The sequence below is a fragment of the Poecilia latipinna genome, unplaced genomic scaffold (genome assembly GCF_001443285.1).
Source record: "Poecilia latipinna isolate Pla-1442-1.1 unplaced genomic scaffold, P_latipinna-1.0 Scaffold1420, whole genome shotgun sequence".
Taxonomy (NCBI): Eukaryota; Metazoa; Chordata; class Actinopteri; order Cyprinodontiformes; family Poeciliidae; genus Poecilia; species Poecilia latipinna.
Window position 1 is genome coordinate 56,769 of NW_015114036.1, and position 22,406 is coordinate 79,174.

General features: G+C 37.5%; 3 protein-coding genes across 4 annotated transcripts in view; 1 reads left to right on the forward strand and 2 right to left on the reverse strand.

Annotated features, from left to right (window-relative positions):
- Positions 1-2,838, reverse strand: part of gtf3c3 (general transcription factor IIIC, polypeptide 3) — a 41,721-nt gene extending 38,883 nt beyond the window's left edge. Inside the window, exons 1-2 of one of the 2 annotated variants that reach the window (XM_015056942.1) lie at positions 2,572-2,837; positions 418-484 (exon numbers count right to left, since the gene is read on the reverse strand). In XM_015056942.1, the coding sequence (XP_014912428.1) occupies positions 418-484; positions 2,572-2,664 (160 nt within the window). In that variant the 5' untranslated portion in view covers positions 2,665-2,837. Of the gene's footprint in view, positions 1-417; positions 485-2,571 lie in introns of both variants that reach the window. The other variant, XM_015056943.1, reaches the window with a different exon arrangement.
- A 593-nt stretch (positions 2,839-3,431) lies between these two features.
- Positions 3,432-13,027, forward strand: donson (DNA replication fork stabilization factor DONSON). Its single transcript, XM_015056944.1, has 12 exons — positions 3,432-3,899; positions 6,654-6,722; positions 6,824-7,024; positions 8,817-8,995; positions 9,075-9,150; positions 9,221-9,323; positions 10,327-10,432; positions 10,555-10,695; positions 10,804-11,002; positions 11,164-11,233; positions 12,504-12,634; positions 12,736-13,027. Exons 1-12 carry the CDS (start codon positions 3,558-3,560, stop codon positions 12,877-12,879), a joined length of 1,761 nt encoding a protein of 586 aa, XP_014912430.1. The 5' UTR covers positions 3,432-3,557; the 3' UTR covers positions 12,880-13,027.
- A 2,957-nt stretch (positions 13,028-15,984) lies between these two features.
- Positions 15,985-22,406, reverse strand: part of runx1 (RUNX family transcription factor 1) — a 32,586-nt gene continuing 26,164 nt past the window's right edge. The window contains exons 6-8 of the mRNA XM_015056947.1: positions 21,064-21,267; positions 19,290-19,436; positions 15,985-19,213 (exon numbers count right to left, since the gene is read on the reverse strand). Coding sequence (XP_014912433.1) covers positions 18,666-19,213; positions 19,290-19,436; positions 21,064-21,267 — 899 coding nt within the window. The 3' untranslated portion in view covers positions 15,985-18,665. The remainder of the gene's footprint in view (positions 19,214-19,289; positions 19,437-21,063; positions 21,268-22,406) is intronic.

Genomic DNA, 22,406 nt, shown 5'->3' on the forward strand with positions numbered 1-22,406 from the left:
CCACCTGTTTAGAGTTGCTTATGGAACATAAACAACAATTGGTATTAGGATCCCAACCCGGGTTAAAGTGCTAGGGAGAAAAGGGGTGCGGGTTATTTTTTTTTTTTTCTGCCGATTTGAAGAGCAGAACTTCGACTCGGCGGGAAATTTAATGTTTTTGATTGTTTATTCAATGTTGTATGACTCTGTGTTTTTGTGTTTGGTGATGTAAAGCACTTTGAAATGCCTTGCTTCTGAAGTTCGTTATACAGATACAATTTGACTTGATTTAATGATTTGTAGTCAAAATAAAGTTCAGGGAGACATGCTCTCTGATGTGTAAAAATCCAAAAACTGAATGGGGCTAAACCAGGATTTGGATCAGCTCAGGGGACGTTTGGTTTTTGGTAATAGTTGTGATCAGGATAGCCATCTTACCAACAGTAGCTTTTGTTTGTGCCGAGGTTGAAGGTTTGTTTTCATCTTCTGTAAGTTCCTCTGAGTCCTGGTGGAAAACGGGAAAAGGATGATTAGAGGGAGATCTAAGACAGGAATGTCTGAGACACAGGAATGGGGGCAGTCAGACAGAGATAAGGAAGACATGTTCAACCTCTTAAATGGAGTTACAAGACACAAGCCTCTCAAAACTGCTGGTGTAGGTGCTATTTCTCTATTTTCTGTTAAATCTTAGAATTTAGATTATTTAGTTCATTTTTATTTGCTTACTTTCTACTTGATTTATAATTAGAATTTTTGTTTAATTTTAGTTATTTAGAATAAGTCTTTGGCTAGTAATTCACTCAATTAGTTAATTAATTACAGTTTGGGACATGCGTCTTTCACGGTATAAGTACGTAGGTTTTATGTTGCTCATTATGCACCTGGGTGGCGTTAATACTAGAGGAATAAACTGTTAAACTTCTTTGCTTGTTGTTTTCTTCTAGTCTCCCGAATCCAGAGTTCCGCATGTACACAGTGGAAACCACACAGAGAACAACCAGTCGCCATTCAACTTCAGACATATCTAGAGTTTTATTCAGACAATTAAATGGATAAAAAAAACAGATCAGTATCACACCCAAGCCATCAAGAAGTCCAAACCATAAAACAGACATTAATTATCCGAGAAAAGTAGAAAAATGAACAAAATGCAAAAATAGGAGAAAAACAAAGGTGCCTTTGGGAACTGCTCATGCGGTCGCAAAACGAAGCAATTCAGCTTGCTGCTGTGACTTTTATTAAGAGGTGTATTCCTAATTTTAATATATGCACTGAAAGTGTGTCCTCTCCTAACCCTCTAAGCAGTTTCAAATGACTTGGATAGGATGGGAGACCTATTCAAAACCAAGGATAAAGAGAAAGAGAGAGCAAAGGTCACTCTCAAAACAGGATGTTCTCATGCCAGTTACATCTGGAGCATCTCCCAGTTCCTCCCTTTCTATACATTTGAACAAAGACCTTAGTTGCCAGAAACAGATTTATTTTTCACCTAGACCTTTGGTCGTTTTCCTGCCTGAGCGATTCCATAATATCCCAAATACTAGTTTTGTTTTCTCAAGACTTTAGTGTTTTTCTTACCTCATAGAAAACACCAAAGAATTTGACCTAGTACATAAGCAGACAGAAGTTCTCTCTCCCATCCCGTTTTTCCCCCGTTACTTTTGTTTTTGTGAACTGCCTAGCACAGCACATCTGTTTCCTCTGATAGAAGACATTCTATAGTGAAGGTCCTTTTTCAAAACCGTTTGTGATGTTATGCAAGTTAAGAAAATCAGTCCTTATTTTAAATTGAATCATTATCCAAATCTACCTAAATTAAAATCTACTCACAATATTCATGCTCTAATATTTCACATGCACCAAGGTTAACTGTTGCTAAAATTAATGTAATCAAACTTATGTCCCCAACTATATACTTAAGTTTAAAAACTAGCATATTTTAAAATTATTTTCCTAACAGTGGTCATATGTTTTTGACCAGTTAATCACTTCAGTCAGTCCTCAGTCTACCAATCAGTCAATCAGAGAACACGTGCAGGAATCAGAGCAGGAGAAGCAGCAGAATCTTGTAACTTGTTTGCCTGAATATGGAAAAAAGCAACAAAGAACTCCATTTTTGACTTTTTTTTGTCTTTTTGGAACTGTATAAGCTAGAAACCCACAGTGTATCAGGTGACTATTTGAGTTGAATTCAACTTTTGTTTTGATCACTTTGAAGTCTTAAGTTTTTTTAATTTTATTTTGAGATTTGAGTTTTGGACAAATAGTCACTACAGCTGGGATGGGTTGCAATTGCACTTTATTAGACCACACGTCCTTCTTCCACTTAACTTTCCATTGATATGCTTGGTCAAAGCACTGAACAATGTTGGACGGCTGTTAAGTCAGCAACCGTCTACCTTCGGGTGTTTTATTGGTCTTATAGAATATTCAAATGTTCTGACTTTTTATGAAAAGTAAGCATTAAAATGACCAACGGCTGAAATAGATCTATTTTAAGTGATAAATTTAAGTGACGAAAATAAATGCTCTGATGTGATTTGTCTTTTTAATATTCAATTACATCTAAAACTGGCTGTGTATGAGTTGTACCTCCGCTTTCCGCTCGTCTCTCCGTCTGTCAAACTCTTCGAAGGTTATTCTACCTTCCAGGTAGTCGATTAGTTCTGCGCTGAACCCCGACATATCCGCTCAGGTTCGAAGGTGAGCTTTATCAGATCACCTGCATTCGTATTGGACTGAAGTTGTAAAGAGTAGAACGGATGCTACAGACATTGTTCTTTTCTATTACGGCGGATCGCAGAGGATACAGACATGTTTTACCAGGAAGTTCTTGTTCTTTGTTCCTTCCTTTTTTATGGCGATTGGCAAGCAACGTATTGATGTGCATTATCGCCATCTACTGGAGTGGAGTGTGGACTGGGATGCTATTACCTCACCCAAAAAAATCTATATCCTATCAATTTCGTCTTCTTGAGGTATTTCCGTAAAGAACAAAAATATTCAGAAGTAGACATTTTGTCAAAAATACTTGTATATTTAACTGTAATTTATTGTCTTGTAATCTTCAAACTAATTCTCTTCTCTCAGAATATTTGGAACAGAACAACAAAACATGTTTTACTATGTCATCTTGAAAACAAAAATCACATTTTCCTGTTGAATGTTTTCCCATTTTATATAAAGCACTATTTAACCCTGCATGACCATAATGTAATTTGTTCTCCTCATTACACCAACTTTTCTTTGAATACTAAAGCCACCTCCCAGTTCTATCTTCTTCCCACTGTTTCTGCCATCTCTCCTTAATCTTTTTTTAAGTAATTTCCTATATATTTATATCTGTTATATCTAGTGTATTTATTTAGTTTCTCTGCTGTTCGTTCGATGTCCTATACTCCAGTCCAGCAGGTGGCGGTAATTTATTTTTACAATAGTTGCAAAACGCAAACATCAACAGAAGAAGAAAAAAGACGACGGGAGTTTGCGCAGTGCGGAAAGCGCGTCAAATAAACAGGGTGGTGATTTTGAATTTGAATTATTTTATTATATTTCTACTGAAACTTTTGTCCTCCTGCATGGCTCAGCAGGGCGACTCCTGGTCCAGCTGTAAGCGGCCTGCTGAGGTCGTTCGGCTGAGGAGAAAAAGAGCCCGTAATGTCGTTGAGAGTCCCGGAGCGAGCGGCTCTTCTTCGGCTTCTGGCTCTTCCTCAGCAACTCCCAGCTTCCACAGCCAGTCCACAAGCAGAGGGAAACGCAGGAATCCTTTTTTGACTTGGGACAACACTGTCAGTCGTCCGAAGAAAGTTTTAGTCAAAGACGGGGACGGTGAAGATGTGGGTACTTTTATAAAACTAATGTCCGCGGAGAAGACATCAGGGGACAGCAGAAGTGGTCCACCAGTAGACAGCTCGGCGGAGGTAGGATCAGTAATTCGCTCTGAGACAAACTCACAAACCAGTTTTATATCTGCTTCGCAAAACTCATTGTTCCAACATGTCTGCTAAATAAACATGTTTCCTACGTACTGATCATTCTTACAACATAAAGCCTTTAATCAGGCCACTGTGTTCTTAAGCGCTTTGAATTACAGCCATGACACAATTCACCTAGGGCTTGGAAATAAATCAATAACAATACAATAAAGAAAACACGTGATCAATATCAATAGAAAATATATCTAATAGAATATTTAATACTGTCACTAAACTTCGATCCAGAACCGCACAGCATTCTGGGGATTTGTAAGCAGAGGAAAGGCTCAAACTCTCACAGCAAGCTAAAAAGGTTGGGATAGCATCTACTCAGTCTTTGGTTTCCCAGTAGCAACCTGTTGAGTAACTTGCACAGCAGCAGGTTCAGATTTTGCTGCTGTGTGAGATGAAACTGAAAACTCAGTACAACAGTTCAAGTGTAAATTGTGGATAAAACAGGAACACCATATTGACAATATTTAAAAAAAAAATGTATATATACAATAATGATCAAAATCAACCAATATCAAACCCTTATATGGATTTAAGCCACATCACTTGTGGCTACAATCCAGTAGCTTGCCATCACCTGTGTGAATGTGAGTCTGAATGGGAATGATTGATTTCATGTGAAGCATCATAAATTCTAACACTGAAGATTTGTCAGATGCTAAAAGCTGAGAATATCTTGGAAAAAAGGTGACATAAAATTTAACAAAGCTTCGATAATAATAATTATAGATTTTATTTATAATGCCCTTTATGTCTTTAGATGTCAAAGGGCAGGAAAACAGGAACAAAACAAGCAATTTTAATGGATAAAAATAATTAAATAATTGAATAGATACATAAATAAGAGATTAAAACCAATATCTAAGAAAATGAACCAAAAATGTTGCTAAAAAGAAATGTGTTAAGGTCAGTCAGTGGATTGTGGTGCTCTCACATTGTCAGATCATTCCTTAGACGTGGAGCGACACCGGAGAAGACCCTGTCCCCCATAGTTCTCAGTTTGGTTTTGGGTATGTGGAGAAGGTTTGAGTGGGTGGAGTGAAAGAGTTGTGTTTTATGGGTTAAATAGTTCTTTGAGATAGTTGGGGCCATTTCCATAGATGCATTGGCGTGTGAAGAGGGAACTCTTGAATTCAGTCCTGGTGGAAATGGGAAGCTAATGGAGAGTGGAGGATGGAAGAGATGTGGTCATGTTTGCATTTGTAAATTAATATAAATAATATATATTAATTTATAATGTATAAATGTAAATAAATAAATTATGTCACATATTTGTTATTTTTGCTACTACTTACCTGTGTGAAGAGCGAAAAATGTAATAGATTGCAGCTACATCAATGCATGTCTGTTGTATCTACAGCCTATAAATGATGATGAGCCTTTTTCAATTAATTTTCTGCTTTAAAGTGCATTGAAAAAGTGAATTCAGCTGCTTCCACAAAACCTCTTTAATTTCAAAGTAATAACTGATTTCTACAGAATAATAAAAGCTAAAAATATTAAATATAAAATAAGCTATTGCCTTATATCAATTATCAGCCAACTGATTTATCTGTGCCGATTTTCTTAATGTTGGGAGATCGGTGATCAGCTGATACTATCCACCTCATCAAAGGTCTAAAAATCAACTACTGATAGACGACCACCAGGTCATGTCTGCAAATTCGCAGTTAACAATGGTCACCCCACTGTTACCAACTCAGCAATTTTCTTGCTATTTTCAGACAAAAAACTCAGTATTGGCCAAAATCGGAATCAGGCATTTTAAAGATCGGTAATCGGCGATCGGCCAGAAAACTGCAATCGGTCCTACCCTTAGTAATTTCTGCTTTACTGATGAACAGTGAGATTAATTGGAAATAAACCATAAGTTTCACCGTAAGAGCTGTATGTGCAGACACACACAAAAAAGCCAGTGTAAGCTACAAACCACAACCGTAACGTTAGTAACTAAAAATAACGTTCACCATTAAAATATAAACTCTAATTCAAAAACTGTACCATAGTGTTTGATTACAATAAAACAAATTCACAATTTTGACCGATCAATATTAGAAATATCCTTATTTTCAAAATAAACATACCTTGTGCATCTATGAAGGGGGCCACTAATAAGATACATTTTAATATCGTTGTTGCAACTTGTCTTCCGTTATTTTTGTCGTTAAGCTGCCGCCCTATAATACAGATAGCGGAAGTTGTCCTATCAAAATAAAAGCATCACATCAGAAACCGGAAGTCAACTATATATTATACGAATAAAACGAAATAAAGACAATAAGAGTTAAAAAGGTGACACAACAAATAAGGAACTTAATTTGGGATTACTTACAACTTATTTTAAACAAATGTTCAAAATTTCTAGGCCGAATTTCCCTGCCTGATAAATAAAAAATAAACAAGAAGTCAAAGAACAACCGCTTAATCCTTATACACCAAAAGGCTATGAGATTGTTGAAATTTAGAACCTATGCTATCAAGAATTTTACAAAAATATATATATTTTTTTTTTCAACAACAGACACATTTTTTGTTGAAAATTAGTTTTTCCAACAAAATTAGAAAAACAAATTTTGTTGCTCAGGATTGAATTGCAAGAGCAATAAAAAAAAAGAGTAAAACATTAAAGGTACTGTAGGGATCAAACAAAGAACAAAAACATGGAAAAATGCTTGTATTTTGTTGCAGAAGTCTCTGTCTGAAGACAACCCTCTGTTGGAAACAGAGGAGCAACATACTGACAATCTGCTGCTCAAGGTGGGCTTTTTCTGTTATATTAACACAAACAGATATATAGCATCAGAATGTTAATCTGGAGCCTTAAATGTCCTCACATGTCCTCACTGTTTTTCCATTAGAACCCACTGGCCATTGCACCCGTCTCCATAGCCCCTGTTAGCTGCGCGGAGTATCCAGCTGACTGGAGCTTGAAAACTCGGGTCATCTTCACCTCTCCAGAGTCCTTGTCGTGGACAGGGCAACCGAAAGCCCAGGAAGAAGCTCTGGGGCTCAGCAACAGCTGCAGAGCTAAGTTTACCATGCTCCCGCACAATCTGCAGGTAGTTAATGTTATTAGCTCACCTCTTTCTGAAGCAAATTGCGCTTTCCTCATTTATCTTTTTAACTTTACAGTTGATATTGAGAATTCCTTTTAATGTCATTGTGCACGAATAAAGCAAAAACAAAAATTATAAAAAGCAGTTCTTGAAGAAACACAGAAGCAATTGGAATGTTAAGAATAAATAAATAAGTAAATAAATAAATAAATAAAGATCAGGTTTTAGATAGATTTGCTGTCTTTAGGGCAACAACTCTTGGGTAGAAACTATTTTTTAGTATGTTTGTCCTTGACTTTAATGCCCTGAAACGCCACCCTGAAGGCAGGAGTTTGAAGAGGTGATGGCCGGGGGGTAAGGGGTCCTTGATGATGCTGCGAGCACTCCAGAGGCAATGGGTCCTGTAGATCTCCTGCAGAGATGAAAGAGGACAGCCAATCAATCTCTGGACAGTGTTTATGACCCTCTGGAGCTGCTTCCTCTGTGCCACAGTGCAGCTGGAGAATCACAGTGAGATTCTATGGCTCAACATCGACTCTACAGAACAAAGATAGGAGGACACCAACAGCTCAGCTCTCAGGTTATTCTGACAATCCTCAGGAATAGGCTGAAAGTTAAAAAAAAAAAATAATAATAATGATCAAAGGTTTTGTGTTGATTCCTCATCAGAGTTTCTAAAACTCCCAGTGCAAACTGCAAACTGCAAACCTTGCACACAATGAAGGTCATGTCAAGCGACTCTCCCACTGAGTTCCTTCACACTAGCCAGCAACAATTAGCAACAACTGGTAGGTGTCCCTGTGACAGGCTGGCGACCTGTCCAGGGTGTAACCCCTTCTCCCCTGAAACATTCACTGGAGGTAGGCACCAGCACCCCTCCCGACCCACTAGGGACAAGGGTGTAAAGAAAATGGATGGATGGATAGATAGTATGTGCCCCGTGCACCTACTGAGCTCATTATATGAGCTACTTCTCAGTGCAATGCTGCTAAAAATGTTGTTAAAGGATTAATAGAGATCCAAGATGTCGTGATGACTTCCTAAAGACCAAGTTTCAGAAAGAGCAGTGTTTTTAAAGAAACAGAGGCCCAATTTCAAGGGCTTACATATCAAAGTCAGATTTATTTTAAGTAATATTTTACATATACTGTGTTTTTAGAACAACTGAAGGTAACTTGATTGTGCTGTAAATCACAATATGTGCCTGGAAGCACATAATACTGCCCTTTCAGGGTCCTTGATCACCGTCCTGCTATCGAATCAAGTGGTAGCCACTGATATCCTCCTCTAGAATGTCTTATTTAAAAATGTTGAAAATGTTGAAACCTTTAACAGCTTATTACTTGTTGGTGTCTGTCAGTTTGTGTATATATATGTATATATTTATCTATGTGTGTATATCTATATATATAAAATCAGTGGTCCATCTTAAGATATTAATATGGGGGTGCATGAAGGCCTTGAATGCCTGGACTGCTGACTTAATTTGGATTAAGTGAAAATAATTGATATTCATTTTAATTATATTTTTTATGTTTTTAAGACTATAGTTGTGGGTTTAAATAGCATTTCACTGGTGATGTCTTCCTGTAACATATAATGACTGTAATATTTTTACATTCCTGTCAACTTAACATCTTTTAATACAGAAACAAGGTGGACCACCAGAGGACCGCTTTGGCGCTCTGACCACCGAGCTTAGCAAGTTTTCTTGGGGAAACCCTGAATATCATGTTTAGTTTAGTTAGTTATTTGTTCATCTCAGTCGCTGAATGTAATGCTGTGTGTGTTGCAGGAGCCCAGGTCCTGGTCCGACATCCGGTCTGCCTTCCAGCAGTGCTTGGTGTACTGGCAGCACCCTTCCCTGCCCTGGCTCTCCTTGTTCCCCAGGATCAATGCTGAAAAGAACTTCTCTGGGAAGAACATGCCCTGGACTCAGGATGAAGCAGTACACGAGAGTCTTGTAAAGGAATGGTGAGATTGTTAGACTTTCTGCTCTCTCCTTGAGGTCTGGGAGGATAGCATCCACTAAAAAGCTGTTTTCTCTTCTTAGGTCTATCAGCTTGTCATCTCTCTACAGCCTTTTAAAGGTGGGGCTGTGCCCATACTTCTATGTCTGCTCCTATCAGGTACATTAACATGCTTTGGTGTTTGATAGCTTCTGTTTTTATTTCCCTAATTGGCTCTTCTTTGCATCAGTTCACAGTGTTGTTCAAGGCAGCAGGCCTTGCAGGGTCAGACTGCATAACTGCCTTAATTTCTCCTACAACTCGAGGTCTCAGAGAAGCAATGAAGACTGAAGGTACTCATAAAAAGATTAGCATGTACCAATCAGGGGTCGCATTAATGGAATAGTTTGGGGGGGGTTAATGACTGAAAAATGTGAATCCTGCTTGACAGGTAATAATTCACACCCTTGACCGGTGCACATTGGCAGGCATTATAGACTTTATGCAAAGAGTTCATCGCAGTGGCAACTAGAGTCAATCAATAAAAAGATGCTTTCTGAATATTATCTCCTGGATACTGAACTAAATGCATCTTTCTGACCGGAAGCTGACAGTGTGTTGAAGAGTTGTGGACTGGACACTTTGGAGCGCATCTGGTTCAGAAGTGCATTCCAAACCTTTGGTTGAAATGGCGCATTTAATTTCAGTCTCCAGAACATACAGAACAGAGAAAACTGAAGAGAATGCAATGTTGTGTTAATTTGTTTACAGTCTAAACAGAGGAGCCGACAGTTCATCGTGAAGAAATAAGTAAAGGTGCATAAATAGACTGTAAAAGCGCACACCCGGACCGCTCACAGGGTAAAAAGCTATCAGAGTTCGATTCGAATGATCAGTTTGGATCAGGCAGATCCAACTAACTGGTGAACTAGAGCAGATTTCTCTGCAGATGGGAACCAGGAGGAATTTGTGAGGCACTGTGCATTCAGACCCCAGCAGGTAAAGTGCTTGTAATTTAAGTGGAGTCATTTAATTTAACTTATTATAAGTTATTGGGGTCACAGTCAGTGGTTTTTATCACTACAGAGAAAAAGTTAGATGCACTTATCTGCTTTATGTGTGATGGGATCTGGATTCATGGTTCAACTAGGTGAATATGAACAAAGCCGCATAAAAAATGTGGCTGAATAGCCTAATGTTAATGTGATTATAATTTGAGGAGTAAATATAGTAAATGACAGATTTTTTTATGCTTGCAGTCAAAATGACCAACAACAAAAAAAGTCTATTGCAACCTCTGGTACCAACTATCCCTTGTGCTACTGTACTTTATCTCTGACCCATGTCTTTGTTAAGGTGTGGAGTTCAGTCTTCCCCTGCTGAAGGAAAGGAGGCGGATTAGTGAGCAACATAAAAGTATTCAACAGGGAGAAGAGGAAATGGAAAACGAGAACAAAGATTTGTGAGACTTTTACTGTGTCTGCACTGTTGATGACAAATCTGAATTCTATGTTCTTGAAGATATTTAAAATTGTATTTTTCTTGGTTTAACTGATGCAGTGATTCAAAATGTAAATGTTGCAGCTTGCAGGTGGATGAGGACTATCAAAATTGGGATGAAGAAGATGATGGATGCAGCCAAGGTGAAGATGACAGCTTGTCTTGGCTAAAGGAGATAGGAATCCAGGACAAACTCAAGAAGCCCGAATGCATTAACATACAGCTGTATCCTCCATTGCTCCTTGTTTTTGCAACGTTTCTGAACCAATACAACCTTGTTCTTCTTGAAGTTAAAAATAGTGAATACTGAATGCTCCTTGACAGCTTATATAGACAAAAAGAAGCTCTGACTCTGTCTCTAGACCATAAACCTGAGTCGGCTGTATGTGTGGAGGGATCCCACTCCTTCAATCTCATCAACTTCCTCATCAACTGGAAGAGTGTGGTGGCTGCAGCTGGTTCTCAGACTGGTCTGCCACCAACCCTGCTGGCCCCCACTGCCTTCAGAGGGGCTACCATGAATGTTCTGAAGGTATAGTTTCTGAGTCTCTATATATATATATATATATATATATATATATAGTTTTTTTTTTTCTTTGAACGACTGAAAATGAAATGTAAGATCAACCTTTACTAAGAACTCAGTCTTTATTAACCCCTGTTTGACAGTCTGGTTTATGATGTGTTTTCCAGGGCCGCAGCGTTAATGTCAAGAATTTGGTCGATTGTACCTACCAGAACATTAGCAGTCTGGAGCTCACAGGTACAGAACCAGAACTAGAATGTTTTTTTTTTTTAACTTCTGAATTACAGATGTTCTTTTTGAGTTTTCAAAACTATAACCCTGTTCATATTGATATTGTAGGGGTAGCATTATATTAAATCAACTTTTTTGAGCTTTACATGATATGTTATTCCGTCACCAAAAACATATATGGAGTGTTGCTTTGATTCTTTCATGCATGTCTGAGAAATTCTTTAATCTCCCATAGCAACCATTCAACTGTGCAAAACGCCTTTAGTAAACCTGGCGACACCTTTGAGGTGCATCTTAGGAGCTGCACCTCAGCTGAAGTATAGGTACTTCAGAGCTTCCACCTCACAGAGCAACCGTCCCCACAACTTCACCACCCAGGTCCTTTAAACTAGCAAGCAGCAATTAACAAAAAACTGGTGGAATTGTGCATCTACTGAGCTGATTAAACATAAGTCTAAGTGCAATGCTGGTAAAAATGTTGTTAAAAGGTTAATAGAGGAGTGATGTTGTGGCAACTTCCTGACGATGGAGTTTCAGAAAGAGCAGGAGTTTTAAGAGGTGTTAAATTACAGTGTCAAATTTCGTTAAAGTCACATTTGATATATAGGATTCTTATAACAACTGACTGTGTTATAAAATGGCACTATGTGCATAGGAAATATACAGTGGGTTCAGAAAGTATTCAGACCCCTTTGAATTTTTCACTCTGTTTCACTGCAGTCATTTGCTAGAATCAAAACAGTTAATATAATCCCAACAAAATAAAATCTTACCACACTCTGCTACTTTTTCCTGCTACTCTCCAGTTTTAGATTTGCCATTAGCTGAGCTGAGCTGAATGAAACCACCCAAATTGTCAGGGAAACTGGAACAAAAATACCAGTAGGTGGCGGTAACAGGCGATATTATCACAGTTTAGACAGATTCTGTTTCTGTGTCAGTCCCCTTTTCATGAAATGAAAAGAAATTCAATTGCAAATACAAGATGCTCATTAAGCATTGTTTACTGTTTTCTGTGCTTGCTTTCTGTCCTCTCAAAGTCCTTCATAGATAACATTATAAACTGAATTTGACTGCTTTACTTTACAAAATCAAACTAGACTGTATGTCAGTGACTCTAATCTGGATGATTGGATCTTACTGATGGGATTTTGATGTGTATTTTTGTATGATGGGAAACAAATGGGGCCTGAGTTCTTAAGTGTCTTGAGATAACATTTGTTGTGAGTTGGTGGTGTACAAATGAACTTAAACTGAGTTTCTTTTTGCACTTTAGGACCCATCCTTCCTTCATCTCTTCATGCCATCACAGCTCTTCTTCAGACTGCTCAAAAAGGCAACTTCTCTGCTGCTCTTTATACTCATACACCCACTGCTGTCATGAACATAGAAACCTGCAGGAAACGGGTATGATATTAATCACATAATAGATGCACACTAACACTAATATTGAATCAGTCATGTCACAGTAAATATTGAGCAATCTCCCATGTTTCTGTGTTTTATAGTGTACCAAGGCAGTGGGAGACCTGACTCACTGTGGTCTTCCTCCTGCTTCAATTAATCATCTCCAGCAGCCATCCACTCTTGGCAAAACTACCCTGACGCACTTAGCAATGAATAACTATAGCTACACCTGGAATATTGGATAAAACAGAGATGGTGCATATCTGAAACCATCACACCTCAAGCACAAAGACAACATCCAATGGAATTTGTTGGTCTTTCATCAAGCATAAGTGCATTTTTTGTAAATTGTTTTTAAAAAATAGTTCATAATAAATCCTATTTATGCAAGTACTTTTTCTACAATTTTTGGTTTTCAGCAAGTTAATTTTATTGGCAAAAAGTGTTTGACCACTTCCTGATTTCCTTTTTTTTTTTTTTTTTTTTGCATGTTTGTTATTTTAGTGTTTCAAACATTTAAATTGGTTTGATATTATTCTCTCAAAAGGAGAATAACGTCCCAACTTACATCACCCAATGTGAAAAGGGTGATTGCTGCCTAAACCTGAAAACTGGCAATTGGTAATTCCAAAGAGTTCAACTTTAGTCTAGTCAGCCCACTTTTGTTTTCCCAAAATCTTGGGGGTCATCAAGGTGTGTTCTGGAAAAATGGAGACAACCCTGAAATGTTATTTTTGCTTGTCTTAGAACAAATGTAACCCAGAAGAGAAACGTCCCCTTTTCTCTCCTATTCTTATTAACACATTTACGTTTTTAATTTGAAAAAAATGAAAACTCTTTTATTTTGAAAAGAAGTTTGATCCTCTTTTAGCTTTATTTCCTGTTTCAAAAGGAAGCGTGATCCCGTCTTCTTAACTTGGAATACACGGTCAGCTGCACTTTGAAGATGTAAGGAGGCTGTAGACCAGGGGTGTCAAACTCCAGTCCTCCACTGTCCTGCAGTTTTTAGATGTGCCACAGGTACAAAACCCTGGAATGAAATGGCTTCATTACCTCCTTGTGTAGATCGGTTCTCCTGAGCCTTGCTAATGACCTAATTATTCTGTTCAGGTGTGGTGCAGCAGAGGCACATCTAAAAGTTGCAGGGCAGTGGCCCTCCAGGATTGGAGTTTAACACCTGTGCTGTAGACGAACTGTGCTGAACTTTGTGGGTATCATTAAAATTAGCAGCACTTTCCAGAAGTTAATTTTCAATATCTATTATACTAAGTTGATGGGAACATGAGCTAGCGAAACTGTTGCTGTGTCCATTGATACTTGGTCTTGGTGAGTTAGCATTCTGCTAATGCTGAATCGTAGTTGGTTTTAATTTTTCTTTAAAAACATTTTTTAACAATAAATGTTCTTTTTGTTAAAATATGATTTTATCCAGTCAGACTTAAGTTCACAATGTTATAAGAAATTATTTTAAGTTCTTTTGCACAATTTTTTCAGTTCAATACTGTCTATTGGTCTTAAATTTATTTTTCTTTGATTTAACAGGAGAAAGTTTAATAGTGATTCATTAATTTTATTTCATGCCATAATTTACAAAACCTGAAAAATAATTTAAATGAATTATTTAATTGACTAAAGGAACACTAATCCGATATATATGGTTAAAGAATTTGTTTACATGGTTAAAAGTAAAATACTACAACAACTATTGAGTTAAAAACAAGAACATCCATGTAAAATATTACTGTGGTAATATGGGAACCAAAGAACTAGCCTATATCTATAAGAATGGATGGAAAAAAAATAATTTATTGGCAGAATACAATAATGTCATTGTGTGTAGGCAAGTTTGTTTTTTTGTTTTTTTTTAACAAACAGGTGTTTTATCTGTGCTAACCATCAATCCGTCCTACTTTGTGGCAATGCGCACGTGCACATCGATGTCACATACTGCTTACTCAGCTGATTTATTCATATACCCTATCTGTGGAAGTTTTCTTTCTTCTGTTTTATGTCATTGAAGATTAAGGTAAGCTTTATCTAGTTTATTTTGTACCTGGCTTTCAGTAAGCTGTTGTGTTATGCATGTTTTAAGGCAGCTTGTAAACATATTTATAAATGGTTAGTTTGCTGTCTGCAATGTCCTTACTGTACTGCATACTGTAAACAAGAAAGTCATTGCTTGGCGTCAACCACGTGAATCAGGACAAAATGTGTTGTTTTGTGGGCTATGTTGCCCCTATACTTTAAAATATTTTATTTTAATAACATTTTTTTATTAAACTGTTAAACAGATCATATTGGTAGCGATATTATTGTGTAGCATATATTAAGATACCCTATCATTTCAGGTGCACAGTGACCTGCGAAGTTTGGTCTACACAATTTGTCTGTGCTTCATTTGATAAAGACTGTCATACAATGTATTAATGCACAAAAAAAGAGTTTGCAGAGATCTGTATTTGTAGATGTCTATTTAATTTAATTTAAATAAAAACTTGTTTCCTCTGATGCTGTTTCTTACAAACACCTCTGTGTTTAAAATATTTTTTTAAAAGGTAGGATATTCTGATGAAGGCCTTTTAGTCCATCGCCATGTGCTACCTCTGTATTTAATAATGATATTCAAAGGAAGGAATTTGCTGTAGCAAAATGTGCTACCCATGTGTTTACCAGGTAGGATATTTTGATGGAGTTTTGGTAGATCAACATGTGCTACCAGGTGTATTTTGTGAAGGTAGGATTCTGATATGGGGTTTTAGTACCAGTTTTACATGATAAAACAGGTACGCTATTCTCAAGAAGGTTTTAAGTGCATTTACAGAAGGTGTTTTTAAACAGAGGGATTCCTGTCTAACCCTAACCCGATACTTTTAGAAAAGATGTTATTCACATTTTTTCAAATTCTACTTATCCTTGTTAAGTGCAAATCCCTTCTCTTAAATATAATTGGTATTTAACATTGACACTAACTGCTAAGGTCTTCTGTATGCAAATATCACTAGCGGTTTTTGAAAGGTAGCACTGACAGACATAGCTATCTAGATAGATGTGCTACAGTAGGAAAATTTGACAAGGTAGCACAGGTAATCAACACTGGGATGTTGCAGAGGTCATAAAAAAGGAAACAACAGTTTGCTTAAACTTGATTCAGTTGTCAACAGCTTATGGTTTATGAAATGTTTATTAAACTTCAGAATACCATACACCTGACAATATGCTCTAACAAGAGTCGAGCAGTAAAGTTTATAAAATGTGCGCAAGGAAAATCTTTTGGGAATGACTGCATAATGTATCCAGTGCGGTGATGTTGGGAGATGAAGGACCCAATAAAAACATAGGACAACAATTTATGGGTGAAGACACAATAATTTTAAGAGTTCCATTAAGAGCAAACAAAATGGGCAGAAGGGAAAATCCAAATGACAGCCAACTGGAGGCAAGACTGACAGAGTCTGGACATGTGTGGAGGGCTTGGTGCATATCTTGCACAACCAATGTTAAACATAGAGCTGCTGGTGATGAAGAAAAGGCTGCAGAGAAGATCAGTAGGTAAAGTGAAAGAGGGCATGCAAAGTCAATGTGACAGAAGAAGATCTTTGATTTAGCATGAAATGGGGGAATATAATCTGCAGTGGCAATCAAAAGGATAATAAATATGATTGATTCTTTGTGTAATGAGTGTCATTCAGCCTGGAAAATACAATGTGCATCTGACGCACTAAAATATGGTCTTTGAAAATAAGATTAATACTCAGTTAATTGGTGTAGCCTTTATTCTGTTTCTGGAAGGACTCCACTTTGCTACTCTGTTGCATTTGGGCAGAAATATGAAACTGATTAAAGTGTTATATTCAAGTTGGCTAACATAAAATAAATGTCTGCATACTTTCCAACTCTTTAATTGACATCCAATGTATAGAACCAATGCCTTTAACCTTTGACTTTTTACCTCTGACTCTTAAGTATATGTGTCCAGATCTGAGACACTGAATCTTATATGTTTGTGAAGTAAAGCTCCTTTCTGAGCAAAAATGTAAAAACAAGTCATTTAGCGAGTAAGTTGCACAAAGTGACACGTATCTTCATTGGTATAAAAACACATGCTGTACTGTTGGTGACCTGCATTCACACAGTCCTAGTGTGAAACCAATTGGACTTCCATTCACTAAAAATTGACACCAAAATCTACATATATGAGGTTCAGTAACATTTTGTGAACCCTACAGAAAATGAACAGTTTACTCAACAGGTCAAGGCTTTTTCTAAGAAAACAAAAAGAAAACAATACATTACCGGTAATGTTTGGAGATTTCATGAGATAAGGTTATTTTGTGTATCTGGTCCAAAAATCAGGAGGCCATAAAGATTGAATAGCTTATCCAATTCCAATTTGACAGGGTGAAGACTTTGGCTTTTTTCAATCTGTCAAACAACCTGGGCGGTTTTAGGCAGGGGCAAACAAGGGCCAGTGCCCCTGCAGAACTGGTCCTAACCCCTGTTATTACCTCTGTAATAAAGTGATAATACTAAATCAATTTATGATATGAGACTTTGTAGGGTTAGGGTTAGGGTATGTAGGCGGCATTTTGGGGAAATTGTAGTTAGTCATTTTACAGCAAAGATTCAACACGTTCGAATGCCACACAAATTTTAGAAAATGTGAGATGCTGTGAGAGCTTTGGTGGAGCCAGATGCACATTGTCCGAACCCCTCCCCCAAAAACAAAACAAACCATCATCCTTCTACTACTTTGTGTCTTCTTCTGGTTTTCGCCAGTAGTAACATCCTGCTCATTACTCTGGTGATGTGAAGAAAGTATTTAAATACAGCCGAAAAACCACCCCATCCTGGCGGAAATGCTTTTTATCAAAAAATGTGAGTTGTTTTTTTTTTTTGTTTTTAATTGGAGGCTTTTTTTTTTAAAGAAAACAATATGTTACTGGTAATGTCTTTAGATTCCACAATATAAAGTGGAATGTACAAAATTGTGTTAATTGCTTAATGGATAATTGCTCAAATTGTCCATTGACGATATAATTTGTGCAATTATAAGTTTAACAGAAAGGCAGCTATTGCTATGTTGAGCCAATTACATTGGTTTCCTTCAATTTTATTTTAACAATGAATTAATTAAAGGTGCAGTATGTAATGTTTATAAATAACATATTTTTTACATAATTGTTAGAACCGTCACCATATATTAACAGTACGAGACAGATAATCTGCCTAAGGATTGATCTTCCTCCCCCAAGCTATTTTTGTAGTCTGAAGAAATGTGCTGCTCCCGACCAAAAACAACCAATCAGAGCCAGGAGGAGGATCTTAGTGCTATCACTCAACCTCATGTACTCGCTGCTAAATGTGCTAATGGCGGAGAAACATCTTACTGTTACAGAAAAACCATTTTACCCGCAGCCATCGGTAGCTATGCTAACTAGCCTGAGTACTCAACAGAATCTGCTGGTAAAAGCTGGCAGCACCACAGGACACTGTGAAAGACAGCGCTAACCCCCACCTCTGGGCTCTGACTGGATATTCTAGTTAGCACTGGGAGAAGGCAGAGGAGCTAGATTTTTTTCACCGATTCTCTGCCTCATACCATGACATGGTGACAGCTTCAACAAATATGTAAAAAAATAGTTTTTATAAAAGTTTCATAATGCACCTTTAAAGTGTTGCTCTTCTGGCTTCAGCCACATTGAGATAGAATGACAGTTTTCATCTGCATTTTCAGGGGTCTGCAATCTGCAACTCCGGAGAACCAAATGGCTCTGTGGCTTACTTAACTTATGAAATATTGTCCTGTTATTTATTTATTTGTACTGTGCCTCAATGAAAAAGAACTGCTCCACCCCCTGCCGGTTAACCTAGGCTAGAACCGCCACTGTCAAACAACTTAAATGATGTAAAGATAAGACTCGCATAGTCCTTGAGTTGTCATTATATAAAATATTCTTATTTCAGGTGAGTCTACTCTTAGCAGCATTGCCATGATAAGAGTAAAAAATCTGTTATCACTGTCTCAGATGACTCAATATGGTCTCCAAACAGCTTCAGCAGCAACCATGTTTGTTGGTGAGCTACTGTGGCTGGATTCCACTTCCACACCCACTCCCTCATTCTGATTGGGCAAAGAAGGGTGTAGAAGAGAAGAACCTGTGGATGCAGTGGTACAAGGCGGGAGGATACGAGGTGGAGAATGTGAGTCACTGCTGCCTCCTCCCCCAGCCATCATAGAGAACTGGTATGAGCCGGTGGTGGCTGAGTAGTACAGGTGGTATGGAGATGAAGTAGACTGGAACGGCCCATTCTGAGCTTGGTGAGGGGTGTTTGCAGGATACGGTGGAGGCAAATATGTATGGTACCGTCCTGTCTGGGTGGTTGCCATGGCTGTCGCCATAGTGATGCTGATGGCACCATTAGAGACTGGATTATGGGTTGGGGTGTATGTGAATGCAGCTCCTGTAGGAGGATAGTGCACCCGAGGGTTAGAGAAACGAGAGTCGGGCAGGGAGGGAAGGGAGCTAAAAGGCCGCTCCAAAGCCATCCTGGGGTCACCAAAGGGTGTAAGGTCAGGACCTGAGGGAAAAGAAATGTCATAGATTATCATCTGGTTGACTCTCATATATGCTCATGGTGTATGTTGATGTTTTACCTGTGAGTCTTGAGGACAGGTCACCAAGAGAAGAGCGACCAGGTGAAAGTGGAGCAGTTGTGTGAACAGTGGGAGTAGTTATCTGGCCAAGGTAGGGATAAGACTGATCATAGGACCAGGATGGAGAAGACTGTATCTGTCTGGAATCTGAGACAAACAGAAATGAATTAAATGGTTTAAAACAACAGAGTTTGATGATATCAGAATAAGAGAAATTATTCTTGAATAGTATAATATCAATGTGATTCATTAAAAAAAATAAAAATAAAAATCTTTTCCATCAATATGATGTCCATATCCCTCAGGATTAGCATCTTTAGACACCAACTAAATATTTAAAATTTCATTGTGCTTTCGTTTGTGTACAATGACAATAAAAAGAATTCTGATTCTAACATCTACATAATGTTTGGGCTCAAAGTGACTAAAGGTCATTTCAAGTCAGTAAGTTTGAATGCATGGCTCTCCTGAAAATATATAATGTACCAAATATTGCATCAAACCACTCCTTATTAATTGTGTTTGTGATTGCACTTATTAACATTGTGACAATGAGTTTGACTGGATATTGTGCAGTCTTTCCTTCTGAGTGTTATTCTCACAATATTTGAATTTTTAACCATTTTTGGACTTCATTAGCCACTATTATTATACAGGCTTGAATTATAGCAGAATTCTAAAAAAAAATAGAGGTCTACAATTAGACTCTTACGCTATCTCTCCATCCGTGTATTCAGTGGGGAGGCTGTGTCTCAGAATGAAGAATAGTCATCTTGAAATCGAGAACTTGGTACCTTGACCGAATTTCATAGCATGTGTTTATGGTCAAGGCACATAAGTGGTTTACTAATCTGGACTGTTTTTTTGGGGGGTTTTTTCTCGCCACTACCATCTGGTTGGAAAAAAGCCCAAAATGTATAACAACGTCTTAGCAGCAGAATCCCATGAAGATGATCCAGATAAACTTTTAGTCTTTCAAACACCTGAATAGTGGTATCCAAAAGATCCATAGATACAGTGAGCCCTCACCTATTTGCAGTTTAATATTCATGGATTCATCTATTTGCGGAAATTTAGACTTCTGTTGAATGTGACTCCAAATTATTTGCAGAAAATCTTCTTAATCACATTTTTTTGTAGGGCATATATGAAATAGTCAAAAGAAAATGCAGCTTGGAAAGCTGAAATAACTAGGTGTAATGTGACCTAATTTGCGTTTGGCTGCCTTTTGCAAAGCAGTCAATCCAGCCATTTTTATTTTCATTGGGACTAATTGGCTGGTCTCCTTTGTAGCAGAGATAAGAAAAAGCATGGATATTAGCTTCTGTGGAAGAGTTATGACGGTTTTCATTGTGTGTATTAATGCACAATAAGGTATATTTGGTGTTTGAGCAATTGTATTAGGCAGTCACACACATTTTTATAGGAGGTCTCAAGTATTCACAGATTTAATCTATCTGGTTGTGGTCTCATCCCTGCAAATATCAGGGTCTGCATTAATGTTTGCTATTTTGTTTGGATTAAAGCACAATTATTTGTCCTGATTACAGAGAAGTCACTGCAAATATTCTGGGAATTATAGTTGTTTTCAGATATCCTGGTGATCAATTGTATAGAAGAAGCACCTCGCCATGCAGTCAGGAATAACAAATTGGAAAAGCCTTCAAACAAACAAATCTTTTATGGAAGTAGAATAACTTCAATCTGAATATTTTCAGATCCAATCTTTAGTTGGATGAAGTGCTGGAGTGCACACTCAGTTTTACTGTCTTACCAGCTGTTAGTCCAGAGTGTGGAGGGCTAGAAAATGTTGCCGAAGTGAGGACTGCAGATTGGTGGCTGTTTACAGATTGCTGATGATGATGATTATGAGGAGGCGTTACTCTGATAGAGCTCCTTCTCAGCTGTTCCAGCTCTGTCAGCCTATCAGAGAAAGCCAGTGAGCCAGGTTTGACCTCATCCAGCTTCTGACGATGACCTGGAGGCCAAAACACGAAGTTTCTCTTTTTAGATCAGTCAACAAAACAAGGTTCACTTGTAATCTGACACAGTACTGTTTTTTCTCTGTCGATATAACCTGTAACTCTTTAAACTACATGTTAGTGATACAGCATTAATGCTGTGAAAAAATATAATTTAGTATTCAAACATACTTACATTTGTGTAGGTACATTTTAAGTATACTAAGTATTAAGTATAGTACATATAAATACAAAAATACACTAACAGCATGCTTGTACCAATTTTAAGATAACTTTAAACACACTTATTATAATTGTACCAAAATACACTTTTAAGAAATATATTAAGTATACTTAAAGTGAACAAAATATGTATTTGCTCAAGTTGACATTATGTGGTTTGTTGAGGTGAGGACGCGGATGCAGGCAGACCCAGGATGTATGTGAAAATGATGAATTTCAAAGGCACGGAACAACGGAGAACTGCACGGGGAAAACAGGCATCACACGACAAGATTTGACATAAGACGACCAACGACATTAGACAAGGATCCGACAAGAAACAAAGACAACAGGTGGGTTTAAATACACAGGGAGGGTAATCAGAAAAAACTAGACAGAGCTGGGATCAATCAACGGGGAGGACGCAGAGACTCAGGGAACTGGATAACAAATAAACACAGAAACTCAAAAAATAAACACACAGAAACACGGATCATGACACAAGTGAACCAATAAAACAATATGCTTTTAAAGATATTTTGTGTATTTTAAAATATATCCTCAAAATAGATTTTTAAAAAATTGTACTTAAAGCTGTATACTTTAGCTAATGAAGTATGCCTTTTTAGGTGCCTTAATCTTTTACTATGTTGTTAAAATGGGAAAGAATAAAAGAAAATTAACAATCCTCATAGTGGAACTTAGTGTAATGTTGTTTAACAAAGTAAATAATGTGTCCATGCCTCAAAACATCAAACAATGAAAGTTTAGTGACAGCGATTCTACAACAAAAACAAATGTAAATGTAGCAGGTATCTTCAGTTTTACATCTCTCTGAATATAATCTGTTGTTTTCAGCTGTTTAGCTAAAACACAAAAGCTATTTTTACTTAATCCATTTTCAGATATATGACGTATTAGTGAATGGCATTAG